Consider the following 17,483-nt stretch of genomic DNA (forward strand, 5'->3'; position numbering starts at 1 on the left):
TCAATAGTGTTCACTGTTTAATTTCTCGCAGGAAAATGACCCGTTCATGCATATTACGTTTGTATTGAATTTTTATTTTTCATATGGGGGTGGGGGTGGAAAGGACATTAGATCTACAGGTGTTCTGCTTTTTTATTTTGGAGAACTGAATTTTATTAATGAAAGTATCACAACGATAGAGGTGGATCTTATCCCAGTGACCTTGTAATTATGTGCAATGAAAAATTGCAGTGAAAGCAGCTTCTCTCCTTTACAGTGATACTGAATCCATAGTTGAAATTTGGAACACTTCCAGTGCAAGTGCTTTTTTGTATCGTTTATTTCTGCTGTGACTGTGTTGAAACGCGTGCATGGGGTTGGAAGCAGAAATAATGGAAAAAGAACCTAAGAGAAGTTGAACACGGAATCCTTTTGCTCATCTTGTACCTTTTTGTTGGAAGCTTAGCAATGTGGAAAATCTAGCCGTTTCCTGAAAGATTCATGTGGGCTTTTGTTCACTGCACTGTTTGCGAAGAAGAACTTATTTCAGTTTTGACACTGATAAAACCATTAAGAACACCATGGGTGACATGAAAGGGAAATTGTCATTCTAAAATGAAATGCCACTTATTGTGATCTTAGCCTCTCTTGGATTTGGTTATTGTTTAAAATGCTGAAATTATAGAGAGAACACAGTAGGAAGGAAAACTAGAGAGAAAACAAAGTGCTTCTATTTTCATGTTTCGTGATGTGAAACTCTTAATTTGTTCTATGCTCAACTACTAAAAGCTGCCTTCTCCAGACAGTGTAGCTCACATACCTGTTTTAGTTGAGCTCCGCTGTTACATAGTTAACCTAATAATGGGGTTAGTTTAAATTCCTTTTTTGGTTTTAAGAGTGTTGTAGATTCTTTTAACCTTTGTTTCCTAAGTAATTTAAAAGGTCCAACAACAATATAAGGCTGGAATAAGCTACTCTCAGCTCTTGGTAAGATTCTGTGACTATTTGATGTAGTCAGTGAGGGACACATCACTTATTTAAATTGTACTTGCCTTCGTGAAAGGCATTATACTGTATAACTTTGCAAAGATGAATGGCTTGGTGAGTGGGCAAGCTGGTGCATCATGCTTGCCCTTTAATTTCCCATGCAGATGAACTAAGATGTAAAAAAATCCACAAGTCTGAACTGGTGGTATTAAATTGTTAAATGTATTCTTTCAGAGGCCTCCTGAGCTCATCACCTGGTATGGAGGCTTACCCAAATGCAGGTTTGAGCCTTAGTCATGTCACTGCCTGACAATTGTGAACAGTGGGCTGAGCTAGTCATGTGACTGAGGGTAGGATGGGTTGAGTCAACCAGCGTTTGACTCTCAGAAACATGCATGCTGTGTTGTCTGTGAGGTACACACTTCTCCAGGCTTTTAACACCTAGCTGGTGTGAAAAGATGAATGGTTCAAAGCTGAGCTGGTCAGAAGTGTTGGTTGACATGTCCTCTTTCCCTGCTGTATGCAGTTGCAGGGTTCTGTAAGCTATAACACTGGCTTACACTGGCTCACTGGATCTCTTCTATTAGTTTCTGTCAGATCCCAACCAAGATTCTTTATTCAGATCTGGACTGTATTCTCTTGGGGTTCTTCTTAACCTCTGTCTCTGGTTAAAACCATTGCTATTTATTCTCACATGATCAGTGGTGACTTTATGATACACTGATAAATGGTTGTTATAGTGCTCTATGGCCATTTCTTGTGATAAGCAATGTACAAAATAATAAAAAAATGATCTGAATTTGAGATATTAACCTCCTTTGTAGGTTTTAACTTCCTGCAAATATGTGCTCACACCTGAAGAAGGCTCCACGGCCAAAATGTTTTCTTTCTTTTTTTAAGCATGGAATAAACCTATTACTTGTTCCTTTGCAGCCTACGCATGCTGTCACAGCTACCCACCTGAACTAACATGTGGAATGTCTCTTAAGCCCCCCAGTTTATCTTGGTTACTTTCTTTTGTGCATAATTTGTAACTGGAGCAAAGTAATTGTAATACACCCTGTTATAATAATTTCAGTTGAATCACAGAAAAACATGGATGCTCTTTTATTTGTTGTGGTTGTATTTGCTTGTTCATGGTGCTGGGTTTTCCTAGCATACAATATGTTGAAAAACATTTAACATCCTTGCAAAGTTTGCACCCTTTGTTCCCGTTTGAGCTTGCAGTGATGACACTCCTGTTTTCAATTACTCTTTTTGTTTAGAACCTACATCTTCTATTCCAACATGATACAGTTAAATGCTGATAGTATGGAAATCAGCTATATAAAGATTATTATACATTTCACAATTGCATGACTATTCGTCCCCTTTGTTATGGCAATCCTAAATCGATAGGGAGCACAATAAGTTTCAAAGTGGTTTAACTTCAAAGTAGAGGCATTTATCTCTCTCGGGGTTCCTCAATAAATGTTGAATTTCATCCCACAAATCACTTATATTCAAATCAATCATGATGACTCGGGAGCTTTCAAAATAAACTGGAATAGAGTGGTAAAGAAAAAAAAACAGATCAGAAGGAAGTTACTTATGTATTTGACTACAGTGAAGGTCGTCATTAAGACACGGAATGTGCATAATAGTACCTGCACACAACCTACACGCTTGTGAGAGCCGAAGCCTGGTTAGGGATGTCACGAAGCCAGCAGCAGTGCCTGAAAGTTTTGTAAAGGTAGTCACCATTCATAAATTGTCCCAGTCCCTGTACTAAACCAATATGGCTGAGTGGCAAGATAGAAACCTTAACTGAAAAAGCATTATTTTTTAACTCATGAAATATGTTTTGAATATTGTTGCTGTAAGTAATTTTCATCTAAGGTGTCTAAAACATTGGTTCTCAGTACTTTCTGACTGAGAGTACATTGGTAACCCCCCCAATTTAAAATCAAACTGATTAGTGTGAATACTACTAGAATTTGTAGTTTCAGTTTTCTGCCCGTTGTCTGCTTGCTTTAACCCTGACACTACTTAATCTTGGTGTATATTGGAAGGAAGTCTCATCTCATCTGTAGTTCTGATTTATGCAGTGATATCCTTGGTAGTGTAGATGTGTGCCTAAGGCATCCCCCTGGGGCACAAAGTCATCTATATACCCAGTGCATAATCTATTCCACTCAAGGACAAAACAACGGAATTTGCTTCTGTCTTATTACAGTCTTCATATGAACCTTTTGCAGTGGGCACTATCTAGAATAGGGAAGATAAGGCCACACCCTGACACAATATAATACAGTAACAATCTTAATCATCACATGATCCACTTACGTTTCCTTCAACTTGTAGACAGTAAAATATGAAGTCCGAGTCCTTTCTGTACTATTTTGGGAGTGGCCAGAGGTGGTTAAGTTCTACAACGATCTCTTTTTTGCTTTTCCATTATTCTAAATAGATACTGTATATTAAGATGCACCTCGTATTCATACTAGGTATTGACTTATCGGAGCCTGTCACAGCAGTAAAAATCGAAATGGTCCGTCCTGATATTATTTTATATGAAACTTTTGGCTGCTATATCAGTCAGAGGAGAGATGAATCCCAAATTGCAGCTGTTGACATACAATAGTCAAAATCTTGTTGTGTGTGGGTTCCATGGTGGTTGTTTGAACATTTTAGGCATCCTTAAGTAGAAGGATGAGGAGAGTACCACTGAGGGGGAAGAGGTTTGTGCAGAAGTAGAGAGATATTACTTTTTATTGGATTTTCTCAAAGAAATTTAATTAAAAATGAATGCTACTACCATAAAATGTTAAAATCTGCACTGCTGGTCAACAGATGCTTTCAGAGCAAATCAACTGTATAAAACTGTCCTACTAGGGACCCTCATACAGTCTTTGAGGAAACATCATTTAAATCATTTGTATTTGCAATGTCATATAGCGAAAGTATAATAAAACCACCTACTTTTATAAAATGGCTTCTACTTTCAACTTCAAAATCCACATAAAACCTAGTGACATCCATCCATCCATTTTCTAAACCACTAGCCAAAAGGGTTGCAGGAACCTGGCAACATCTCAATCAAATTATTTAATTGTATGGCAGCAACATGAAGCTCCCTTTACTAACTCGGTGCTTGGAGCCTATTCCATAATAAAAGCCAGATCCAACAGAATCACAGAGTGAGATGCTGACTTATTCCCAATGAAATTACACTTTTTGAAAATTCACTGGTCCAATTACAATACAGAATATGTCTGGACAACAACAAAAATTTCCTTGAGATCTTGGAAAAACGTTCAGAATCTCCAACCCAGTCCAAGAGAGCCTCAGTTCAGCACGTTTTAGGGTATCCTTAAAGAAATTACGTGCACCTAAATTAATTTTGGTTTGCTGCAGCAAGGGGTTAGAATACTTATGCTATCATGACTTTTCCATTTATCTTAACTATTTATTTTTGTGCTTTTCTTTGAATGTGTGGAATACGTTTGTTACACAAACATTTATTTGTACTGTACTTAAGTGTCATGCCTGCAAGCTTTAAAACAAGGTGAAATCTGTGCGTCATGTAGGTTTGCATACTTTTGCGAGGTATTGTGCATGTTTATCTGCAGAGAGTGAAATATATTAAGGCAAATGTTTCTAGAACAATCTCTAACATATGCAATTGTTAAACAGCAGTTCAGGAAAAAATCAAATTGGAATCTTGCATGTCCATTGTTTTGTGTATACAGCAGATATTTAATCTCCTGAGCAGTAACACCACTAAATCCACTCCTTATTCACCCTTACACTAGCCTCTCTGGTTCATTGCTCACAAGTGAGCGGGGGTTTGTCAGCTTTGGCCTTATGGCCTGAGCTCCAGGTAAGTTAATGCCAAACATTAAGTACACTATCCTTTTATTTTCATTGCATTTTAAATCAAATTAGCCCAAACCACTGAGTTACAGAATGGAGACTTTATATCAGTCAAGGAACAAAGCAGGAAATAAGTAACTTTCTACAACATTACGTTACAAATGACCTCACACCCCGTCAGATCATTTGATTCTTGCTGCAGACAACAGCAATATTGGGAACTACCTACAACAGCAAAATAAGCATTCCAGATTCTTTTATAAACCCCAGCATCAAGAGGAAACAATTTTTGGTTTTGGTCTGCGTGTAGTGCTATAGATCAGTTTCTGTGTCTTTTACAATCTTTTGTGCCCTGTTACATTTTTCTCTTATTTCACAACTGCATCACTAACAGCGTTTACAACTGAGGCTTTTTTTTTAAATTAAAGTCATTTTAGGTGCCATGGTGGTGCAGGCTAGTACTGGGTTCAATTCTAGGTCTAGGGTGTGTCTTTGTGACCTTTGTGTCTGAGGTCCTGGGGGTTTCCTTCAGGTTCTGTGGTTTCCTCCCACAGTACAAAGATATACTGGTAGGTTATTTGGCATCTGGGAAAACTGGCCCTAGTGTGGAGTATGAATGTGCATTTGTGTCTGTGTGTGCCTTGTGATGGACTGGTGTTCCCGTCCCGAGTGTATCCCTCCTTGTGTCCACTGCTTGCTGGGATTGGCTTTGGCTCCTCCATGATCCTGAATTGGATGAAACATTTAAAATATATAGAGAGATGGATGTTTCATACCTTTTTTCAGTAACTAGGTTGGAAACACCTCAAGTCCAGTAAACAATATGAAATATATAAAGGAGGTGACTATAAGCCTGATCTCCACAATTACTAAGGTTAATTTTTACACTGTGGTAGATGGTGAGAGCCAGAATGTTGCTTGTTGCTTTCTACCATCAACTTTTCATTACTGAAGACCTCATCATTTGCTCCACTGTTTAAAACTTTATCACCTCAAAAAGAAATTGCAAAAAGTCAATTTCTGGTACGATGTCTGCTCAAACATTTTGTAATATCTCTGGAAGTACTTACAGTGGAAGCCAGGTTTATGGCTTAAATTAAAGCTAGTGTCTGAAAGAGGAGGAGTGATTACTACAGTAAAGCCTTTTCACTTTACTTATTTGTGCCATTGTAAGTTTTAATATGTCACCTCTTATAAGTTTAAGTTGAGGCCTGGCACACAGGTATTTACTGGTCAATTTTCAGTTAAATTTCCTGGATCTTTGCTGGCTTTGTTTTAGCAGTCATATATGTTTCTACAGTATGTGAAGGGATTACAACTGGTTTCCCAAAATTTGTCAATCCTGTCAATTGTTACTCTTGGCTGAATGTGGGTGCTTCCAGTTGACTGGCAGCACTGCTGGAGTCTAGTGATGATGGATGGAACCTGTGTGTCCTATTTACTTTGCTATTGTTACTTTCTTGTTAGAAACAGTCCCAGAATGTGTTTCATGTCTGAACCACTGAGCTTGTGACATCATTACAAAGTAATTAAAGACTTTGATCCTTGCTGATCCTGAGTGTACACTCAACATATCTGCCCGATGCAAACACACAAATGTATATTATTTATTACTATTAACAAGGAATGCAAAATAGGACTGCCTTATCACATAAAAGTCTATCATATGTTAGCATCCCTGTTTGTAATATGATAGTAAAACAGGCTGCTTGGTTAGCTTGGTGTAAAACTTGTATTTGACCATGTAATGAGCAGATACTGTATATAGTACTATACAATGGTGACTCAGGTTGAACTAGTAGGTTTAGTGACTCTCACACATCTAATGCACAGTTACTTTTTGCAGTTGTTCCTTCTTTTCTGGTGTCATTTTATTAAATGTGGTAATAATCTCCATCACATCAGTGTGCTTGAAATAAATCTACACAGAATCTGTAATTCAGCAAAATGGAACATAACTGAAAGGGGGTGAATATTTTTGCGAAGTACTGTATGTCAGATTTTATTCCAAATGTCCACCATATTGGATGGTTAATATCTTCTAAACTTCCTCTCCCTTTCTCAAGCCTTGTGAGCTCAGGATTAAGGCAGGCAGACATAGCACAGTGAGAGTATTAAATGCTCTTCTCCCGTAAGATCACTAATAGTGAGGTTTATAACAGAAAAACAGCTAACTTCAGCCTAGCTTTGAAATATAGTAATATAAATAACCATATGCTCTCTGACAAAAGTGGACCTTGTAAATACATCCAGATACATGTATTAGAATGTAAATTTTTAAGCCAGCCTGTAAACACTGCACATCTATCACTTTCCTATGCCCATGGCACAAAATATAACCAACTTTGTTGTATTGCAAGTTAATTAATACTAAATCTTGACATGAAAACCCATTCATGTCAATGGCTGGATGATGAAAGTACAGATAAAAGGGTTTACTTATGATGAAATGAGCAGCATAATTGCAAGAAGAAAAATAAAAGCCGGCCGACTAGGCTTTCATACAATTACTGAAGACTGATTCACAAGGAGGTCCACAGCCAGACAAAGTCCATGTCTGAGAAATGTAAAGAATGACACCATAGCAGGCACTTGAAAACATGAAAAAAAATGGAGGGAAAAAAAAACTTTCTCACGGCATATTGATCTAACAGCTTCCAGCTGTCCGGAGGGTGAGAGCCAGCGCCGGTCCCTGGAGTGTTGCTATGGGAACAATGTTACGGTAACTGGAATTCATTAGAGATGGAGGCTGTTTGCAGCTGGATGTGCCAAAGATTGTGGCTGTACAGAAAGTTATTTTATCATTTCGAGGTTAGATGTTCACACTGAAAAATGGGGGTCTGCTATTTAAAAGGGTTGGCTCACTGCCTCTTGCCTGAACTGGTGTGGGGTAACAGAATTATCTGGCCTCCTTCTCTGGCTTCATATGTGCTCTTTCAGAGCTCAGGGAAGACAAAACGAATAAGGCAGACTTTAAATATGTAATAATCTGCATTGGGAAGAGAGTTATTCATTGAAGGGCGTCATTTTATTTCTACTTTGATATTAAGATTACAACTTAAAACTGTTCTTGCTGAAATGGAAAACAAGACTGAGATTTTGTTTAAAAAAGGAGAATCCTAGATTTCACTTAATAAAAAGGTCATGCTTAAATTTGCCATGGTAGCTTTGGGTTTTATTTTTTATTCTATGATAGTTTTCCTCTATTTCCTGAGATCTGATCTTTTTTACTAAGCAGAAGTTAACCAAGAATGACAATTTTTTATTTTAGACATATGTTTGTGTAATTACAGTTTGACCTTTATATCTGGTAGCTTGTATTTACATTTGAACCATAGAAATCTCCATTATAACATCACTAAGACCAGACTCTTCTTTGATAATACATTTCTGTTGTACTTGTCTTGTTGGATAATTCTTTGTTCTCCGTTAGGACACAAATCTAGTAACGCCCTTGTGAGACAAAGTACAAGTCTTAGAACTGAAGTCATAATTCAATATTATGCTATGTGAAGGTGAAACTGTGAAAAGTGGAATTATGGATTATAATGTCTCTGCTTCATGTTGCTAAATTTTAATTTTACTGTGTTTTCTTTGGCAAACTAAGCTCATACAGCAAAGCCGAAATACAGCAGATCTGCACACTGTTATCAGACCTTCCACTCTGTAGGCAGAGCAAATGATAAGTCTGTTTTATATTAATGTGGGACATGAAAAGCCAACTGTAGCTTGTCAGCTCTTCTAGAATTGGGGATTCTTACTAGACTAGCACTGATGGAAATTTTTAAATTCCCATTCGCCTCAGTTACTAGAGGATGTGTAAAATTATCTCACCATTTCTGGAATTTATAGACCACGCAGACTATGATTCTTTAGGCTGTTTCCTTTGGCAAACCTTCAGGAACAGCTGCTAAAGCACAGAATCGCTCCCTCTGACCAAGCAATGAGAAGGGAAATAAAACCAATAGGAAAAGAGAATTAGCTTATTTTGGGAGTTGTAGGCAGGTGTTAATATTGACAATAGGAAAATGTGAAACAGGGGATTCAGTGCAGCTGTTAGTCACACGTTGTAAAGTAACAAAGTTTTTACAAATTTGCCAAGTGCACATTAACAACATCTCATGCTGCTGGCAATTATGCATTCCTGAATAAAGGCGAGTACAATGCATATTAAATTATATACGTATTTTAATATTGAAATACATAAATTGAAGTATATTTGGAAAGGAATGTGACCAGAACAGACTCACTGTGAATGACCTAGGCACAGTTCCTAAAAATGTGAGAAATGAACACGAAGTGCAGGGATAGATTCATATGAGCATATAATTTAATTAATGGTTCTTGGCTAAGAGCAACTAAGCTGAAGTGAAAATACATTACTTCTCCTATTAGTTATTTATTTAAGGCCACTGGACACTAATGGTTACTATTTGTAATATCTGGCAGCAAAAGCACTTTTCCAGTTTTGCAGCCGTCCGTAGAAGGACTAGGAAACACTGCTGATCCCTGCAGTAGATGTTGATTCCTTCAAGAGCTGCAGGATTCCCTTTTCAGGAACAGTGGGAAGAACACTAACCCCCTCGTTTTCCTTCTTTCCTATGTTTTAATGTCCATTGAGGCGATGTGGTCTTTTAAGGGAAAAGAGGCTTTGTTACTAGGAAGTTCTCAGTTCAAATCATGGCTCTGCCACTGACTCACCGGTGGGTTGCACTGAGCAAGCTACTTCATCACTTGGTGTTCCAGCCTGTGGGCAAGAGATATGGCAAATCCAAGTTCTTCTTGTAAATTGCTCTCCAGCTGTGGCTGCAGATGCATAGTTCATTCTATAGTCCCTTTACACTGCTTTGGGCGAGTCTGCAGATTGACTGCTGTTGCTGTTGCCATGACTCACTTCTATACAAACGATGTGATTCAAGTTCCCACCAACTACTCAGCCTGCTCTCTTTGATGTGGGAATAAAGAAATGCACAGTGCTTGAGCACAGTATAAATAATTTTGGCAAGTTTGCTGTGACTACATGCAGTAAAGGTGTTCTTTATAAAGCACTGTATATGAGTTTAATATTTGCCTGTTACATCTACTGTAAATAGATGTGTAATTAAAAAGAACACTCTGTTCAGGGTGATTGTACTTTTCAGATCTTCATCATCTATCTTCTAACCACTTCTGCTAATTCGGGGTTACAAGGCAGGGTACACCTTGGACTGGACACCCAAGGCAGGAAACACCTTGGATTGGACACCAGTCTATTGCAGGACAGACACATGCTGACACCTATGTTTTTGGACTGTGGGAGGAAAGTAGAACACCCAGAGGAAACCAATGTAATCATGTGAAAAACATACAAACTCCACACAGATAGTACCCCCAGGTCTGGATCTGAACCAAGGGCCCCAGCGCTGTCAGGCAGCAATGCTAATCATTGCACCCTCCCTAAATTAAAAATGACTGTATTTTCAGTAACCCGTGGAAAAATGTTTAAAGAAACCTGGCTTAAACATAGTAACCATTATATCAATAGAGGAGTTTCACAAAATAAACCACATCCATAGGGCACATTCATTGATCTTACTAAATAAATTTTAAAAAGCCTTGAGTATAGGTGCTTTTTTGCCAAAAATATTGCAACTTCAGTGTTATTTTTTATGAGAACCAAAACCGGAAGTGGTTCTCCATTTTCAACCTTATAACACAAGAAGACAAAGCAAATGTGAATAAACCTATAGACCTAGAAAACTGAACAACAAAAAACAATTGCACATCCATTTTGAGAACATTCAGCAATAATTTATTTTTCATAATCTCAAGAACCACCAATTTTCTCATCTTGAAAATTCATTATCAGTTGCCAACAACACGGTTTTGAAAAATGTAAAGTTACTATACAAATTCTTAATAGAAAAAGAATAAATTAACAGTGGAATTTTTCTTTATAATTCCACATTTGTTTTCTACAACATACACCTTTTAATGTCTGATTATGGTTGAACAGAATCCAATAAAATCATGTTACATGCTCTATTGTCAGATGGAGGGAATGACCTATATAGTTGTATTTTAGACTAATGTCCTTCATTTTACACAACTGTTATTAAAACTATTGACGACAATATAAGTAAAATTCTACACCTAGGTAACGAAGCAGTAACTGGTCATCTTGTAGCACCTGGAAGGGTTGTTACTATGTCCAAACTAAAATCTAATACTGACTTAAAAAATAACTTTGAACATCATTAAAACAATGGTCAATGCCTTTTAAAATACACTGTCCCCCTTTTATAAATCTTGAGAGATTTTAAGTTATCCTTCCTTGCAACTATAAAATCTTGTATTTGTTAAAGACAGCAATGGTGTGATGTTAAGTTTGAACTTACAACACGTTACATTGGGTTTTGTTTCAGAGCTTACCACTAAGTCAGAAAGGACAGATTCCGTTAAGACCAGCGTACTCTAAACCACATAAAGATGAGGTTGCCCGATATAGTAATTTTTCATCAATAGCGATTAAAAAAAATGTAGGAAGAGATTACATTCCAAAAACTCCTACAAATACATTTGAATAGCTGAGAATTCATGGACAAAATTCATTACGACTTCATCATCAGGTATAAGGCTTGGTCTCCTTTGTTCAAAGTGCTCTGCCATGATAAAAAAAGAATATACACGAAAAGATATAAGAATGTATGGTTTTGCTATTTAAGGCCCATTTTCAACAAAGTGGTGTAACGTGCATGCAAGGACAAAGATACGACGACTGTCTCTAAAAATGACCATTTGATGAAAAGTCATAAAAAGATTTAGGTTGTCATCTCGGCTGTGCTAAGAAAATGTTTTCAGCATGTACCAATAAGGTTGCTTACTTTCTGCTGTTCACACTGTTTGTCCTGCAGCATTATTAATCTCTCTCATTTTCCTTTCCTTGGCGCTCTACACTATTGCTGTCTTCATTCCACACTTTAAAGAAACAAGCACATGAGACAAGAAACAAACACCCACAGTTGTGCTATTCTCAAAGGAATCTGAGGAGAAGACAGTTCTAACCTCAGCAAAATATTCAATCCTACGGCAGAGGGCATTACTGTACTTGATAGAATGCCACCTCATTTCAAATCCACTTAGCTTCAACAGACTTCAAAAATAGACTTTGGGATATTAGAGGTAATGACATTATTATATGAAAGAAATAAGAGGATATTACTGTTTGATCAACATAAAAAGCAACTAAGCCCTCGGCGATACTAATGGCACTGTCTAGCTGTAACAGTTCAATTTTTATTAATCTCACCAAAAACAAAAATAGAAGGTGTGCTTTTTCAAACCAGTTCGTAAAAAAATAAAATCATTTTAAAAAACAGATCAAATTGAAGGTGGTGAAAGGCTCATGCAAGATGTACTGAGAAGTGTTAAATTAGCAACTGCTACTTCAGTGTAAACATTATGGCTTCTTCACACTGTTAATAGTAATAAACGATTGGAACCCTTATTGTGCACGTTAACCACTAAAGAACTGCCTTACAACAGTAAATAAATTTTGTGATTCCATAGAATATCAGACAGGACAATGTGATGAACTGAGACCCTGTTTTCTTTTCTGTGAAACAATTCTTTTTTCAGAAGAAATTAACTTGTTCAATAAGAAATTATCTTGGCCTTTTAAAAGAAGGATGACATTTCATGCCATTATTCACATGTGATGTTCTGATTAAATGGATTTATTTATTGAAAGTGCCATTTTACACAACAAAACCTTGATGCACACATACAGTATGTACTGGGATGTTCTATTAATTCTTGTGTGTTTTGTGGTAAGAGATTTTCTAGTCTTTCAGCGATGAGTATTTTATCAACAGCTTAAATCAGGACACCTTCTACTGATTTAACATTGAGGGAAAAAAAAAGAAATTAGGAAAGCAGAGGACTTCATGTCAAAAACAAGAACCTGAAAAAAATGGATCAATTTTTGAATTTTTATCAACTAAGTTGACAGAAAAGAAGCTGCGATTCCTTGAGGTGTGCTATTATTTTAGTATTTGTTTTGACTCCTCATGTTGTGCATACTTCTGCAGAAATTACAGGGTTCCTGTTCTTTTTACTTTAAATCAACTTTTAAAGACTTCTTTGAGTGAATGTTTAAAACAAATGTCTCACAGTAAGTACATCACATCCTGCAACAGTGACTGCTCAACATATTTCAAAGGAAAGGTTACAAAGGTTATTCATCTAAGATCTGTATACTGTTTTTAACAGCATCTGATTCTACACCAAAAGTTAAGCAGTTTTTGATCCCACACAAACCCAGATTAAGTACAAACCTGTGTTTTGTCTCGTGAGGCAGAGTATGATAAAAAATGTAATTTACACATTAAATGTAAAATGAAGATAGCATGCTTGTATCCCCACAGACTGGGGAAAACAGAAAGCTATCATCAACTTACGTACGATGTAATACTTCTTGTGAAGCAGGCCTGTTAAAAAGCTGTTTCAGTGATGTTACAGTACAAGCATCAGAGCACCAATGTGTATAGCACCGGTGTGGGCACAGAACCCTGCTTTTGCCAACATGTGGAAAAGGAGGGTATTGGTAGAAGCCTGAGATATGAGCCCGTGTGGATGAGGCTGTCTCAAAATCATTACAAAGAAAAGTTGTGTTTAGAATGTCATCCTCTTAGCCTGAGCTAAGGACATGAGAGATTGGCTTGATTTCCTATCCAATTTCCAGGATACTTCTTTTTGTTGCAGAGAATAAGGGGATTGATACTTATCTGTTAGGCATTCTTACTGTATTTGGATCTGAACCCTTATAAAAACACTTTGAGAGTAATGGGCATATATTTTGCAGACAAACAACATGCTCATATACTGAAACAGCGTATGTGACTTAATTTTAATGCTGAAAAGGGGAACTGGACCTCTGTGCGCCATTTATCTGACCCGCAGTCAAAAAAAGGCTTAACTATAATGTATGGAGCGAACACTGTTCCTCTGCCTTTGGTGAGTTTTCGATTTATCGTGAATCGCCTGGGGGCAGTCAGCAGGAAAAAAGAACAGAAATGAAGTACAATTTTCCAACTTGAACAATACTAAGAGAACACCCAGAGAAAGTCCAACATTTTTGATTCTGCACGTTGCACAAGAACGAGGCATCAGACACTGTGCTATATGAAGGCTGGTGTTTCTTCACTTGAAAGATCGGTCAGGTAAACCTCTGAAAAGTCCCATTATCTTTCATGGTTTCCATTCTTTCTTTGATCTTTGGTAGTTCAGAAGCTAACAAGATGCACCACTGTCAATTTATGTTTTCTGCAGCCCGTGGACACTTGATGTTCAGGAAATGCAACCAGTCACAAAAGCATTTTTTGACTGGGGATGTTGAGTCTTCGTTTATGTCAAAACAGATGGGGAAAAACACTTTTTAAAAAATATTTTTCAATATTTTCAAAAGATTAGAGAAGTCCATCTTCAACATTTAATCTCTTTTATAAAAATAAAACAAAACAAAACAAAAATATTGGTCCAAAATAACAAGCCATAGCAAGTGGGTAAATTCAATTCCCTCTGGTTTTAGTCATGTTGTTCCTGCAGCGATCAACAGAAAGTTGTACTTGAAAGATCATTGAGAACTCTGAGAAGCCTGACAATACGCTGTCAGTCCTGGGGCTCACTCTTCAGTGTAGACGTATTTGTATTGCATTGGAAATAAAAAGCTGTTCATGATCTAGTGGCTTTTTCTTTTGGTAACCTCAGCAATTCAACAAGAATTCTATTTTGTGCATACAGCTCTGGCTGTTAGTTTGTTGAGGGCTGGTGTTACATGGGGTCCAATGGCACCTCCTGGTCAGAGGCTGGTATCCTTGTAGCTCATTGTTTGGTAGCCCAAGAGTAACAGTGCCAATTCGTCCAAATGGCAGATCGCACAGCCCAGCTTGGCCAAAACATCCTGGTGCCTCACCTTTTCTGGTTGTTGTGAAATAAAAAGTGCTTGGAGCTGAAAGTCAGTTTCTGAAGGGTAGGTCTACCCATGTAAGACAAACATTGAGAGACAGTGTTGCGATCTCTGAAGGACATTGATGTTGGGGGCAATTCTGTGAACAAGAGGAAATCAAACCAGAGTCCCCGGCTTGGCCTTTTCCCGCCCATACCATTGGACATCTGCTAATTCAGAGTATAGGGAGCTGTCCAGGTAACAGCTGTCATTGTAAGAGCTGAAAAGAAAACACACACTCCTTAATTTATTGCTCAAGGACTCCGTAGTATCTTACTATTTTAAAATTCTGATTGTACCTTTTTAAAATTAAAGTCAATCTATTGAGAATGATTCAATTTATTTTTATTATTTTGCATTTCACAACATCTGTAAAGCAACAAATAATAAGGTACTTTATCATATACCTTTAGATTAATAAAGAGTGTTTATTTTTGCCATTATACAGTACCACAGGAATCATGAGAGTATCATGAATGAGTACAGGGAAAATCTCAAAAACTATAAAATTAAAAATATATATATATCCTCACTACTTGGTGATTTAATGTGAACGTTTTGCTAGAAAATTTGCATTTGATGCATAATTTGATACATAAATTCCTCATTATTGATAATGTCAGTTTAATGCAGAATGGCTAATGGCACTGTATTATACTCAATTAGCCATAATTGTTTTCTGCTGTATTTTTTATTTTTGGTTAGACCTCTTCATAAGTTGAAAATGAAGCATAGAACTGCCATTAACTTTTTGATGACTTTGAAGCATCAAAGGAAATTTACATACACTGAAATTGTTCTCTAACATCAGACATTCCATGACTGTGTTTTTTGAATGTATATTTTCCAATATGTTCTACTTGCAAAAGACATAGTACAGCTTTTTTTAACTGAATTTTAATGCAGAGCTGACGTGAGAAGTGTTAATTATATTTACAGATACAGCACAAGCACAGACAGCATGCTTTGAAAGGGACAGATGTAGAAAACAAGAGAGACAGGTAGTACTGTACCTCTATTCGTCAGTACTTTGGTGAGCTGGATCCTCAATGGGAGAGTTTTCTGCTGTGTCTCTAAAGCAAGAGAAGTAGAGACGATAGTAAGGCAGAGGTGTGTTAGTAGGAAACTGGAAATGGACAAGTTGTTAGGTGAGAAAAAGAAATGGTAGGTTAGTATTATTCTAAAGTTGAGGATAAGTACTTGTTAGCAGTGCAAACTGCTGGACAAGAGGAAAATTAGGAAACATACAATAGATGGAAAAGAAATCATTTGTTGATCCATACATACTACAGCATGTAAGTTTCTCTATACGTGAAATGCCACATACTGCAGTTTGTGCATGCATACACTCTAGACCAGAAAGTAAACAGTGTTTGGAAAAAAGATCTGTTTGGTCTGGAACCATACATAGTGTTAGTAAAATATGAGATTTGTTAATGCTATGCTTTGTCTTATGCAAGGCAACATCACAGTTACGCTTAATTTAGTTTGACAATCCTGATCTTCAGGACTGTAACCACAGAGTCTTCCAGTTCCAGTGACAACGTTTTCACCGGATCTGCTGAGCAAACCTCATAAGCATAAGCTCATGTACTGTACAGTGATTGGCCATATTATGGCAGTATAGTAGGGCTACAATAGTGTGTAGCCTTGACCTTCCTCCTGTCTTTGCTTCTTGATTTGTTATGTATTCTTACTTAGTTAACAAGCATTTTGTCCACAATTAGACAGCACCTTTCACGTTAGTCTACATTTTCCTGTCTACCTACACATGTATAAATTGATTTAATGAACACATAATGTTTTTAAGAGTATTAGTTTCTTATGTTACCAATGTGAACTTAAAGTTTATGGAACTGTCTTCAGATATGAGATGGAGCTGAGAAGCAAAGTCAATCATCCCTGCCTTTACTTGCAATAACCACATATTTGTGAAACTGAGGAGATTCCGGTTAATCGTAGCCAACAAAAACAGCTATGCACCGACTGCCAATCTTTTATGGTTGGTGAGGGGCAGTGAAACAAACACGAATACAATGAAACTGTTGACTGAAGGCAGTAAAAAAGGCTTTTTAATGCATTTCTCAATTGAAAATCCAAAAAGGGCTGGATTATAAAATGCTTATAGGATGGAGTACAGAAATGACTCTACATTTTGCCAAGACGTCTGGAAAAAAAAATACTTTTTGTACAAAAACTATTGGAATTCCAGGTCTTGTGTGCTGATGCAGATGAGTACCACCTTTATCTCACAGGCTAATATCAAGTTTAATTTGCACTTTGCCTGGGACACTTCATTTGTGCTTAAATTGTGAGGGGCGCCCTCCTCAGCCACCCTCTGTACTACCCAGGCTGAGCAGAAACCGCTTCAGGTCGAACTTACCCACTCTGCCAGCTAAGGATGTGCTGAGGACTGCTGGGCGGGGTGGCTGCAGGCTCGCTACACGGCGTCACGCTCCTCTGGCTGCGAGGAGAGGCGGCTGGGGAGACACAGACACAGACACAGGGGTCAGGCAGGTGTCGCAGGCCTCTGGAATCCCTGCTATGCCACTCCTCTGGCGAGTGCAAGGAGGGCAGAGGGTGGGAACCAGGACTCGCAAACTCTGTTCAGCTTGGGTGGGTGGGTGGGGGGTCCATTTGCCAGATCACCCTTCGGTGAGTCATAAAGGTACTTCAG

The 17,483-nt window shown here is 37.6% G+C and overlaps 1 protein-coding gene across 11 annotated transcripts in view; it reads right to left on the minus strand.

The window, feature by feature from the left end:
- Positions 1–10,589: 10,589 nt before the first annotated feature.
- The window catches only part of frmd4a (FERM domain containing 4A), a 275,536-nt gene continuing 268,642 nt past the window's right edge, over positions 10,590–17,483 (minus strand). For 9 of the 11 annotated variants that reach the window (XM_015353190.2, XM_015353192.2, XM_015353193.2 and 6 more), the window contains 2 exons: positions 17,190–17,286; positions 10,590–15,026 (listed from right to left, as the gene is read on the minus strand). In XM_015353190.2, the coding sequence (XP_015208676.1) occupies positions 14,924–15,026; positions 17,190–17,286 (200 nt within the window). In that variant the 3' untranslated portion in view covers positions 10,590–14,923. Of the gene's footprint in view, positions 15,027–15,819; positions 15,880–17,189; positions 17,287–17,483 lie in introns of all 11 variants that reach the window. The other 2 variants (XM_015353195.2, XM_015353186.2) reach the window with 1 other exon arrangement.

This window comes from Lepisosteus oculatus, chromosome 7, assembly GCF_040954835.1.
Source record: "Lepisosteus oculatus isolate fLepOcu1 chromosome 7, fLepOcu1.hap2, whole genome shotgun sequence".
Lineage (NCBI taxonomy): Eukaryota > Metazoa > Chordata > Actinopteri > Semionotiformes > Lepisosteidae > Lepisosteus > Lepisosteus oculatus.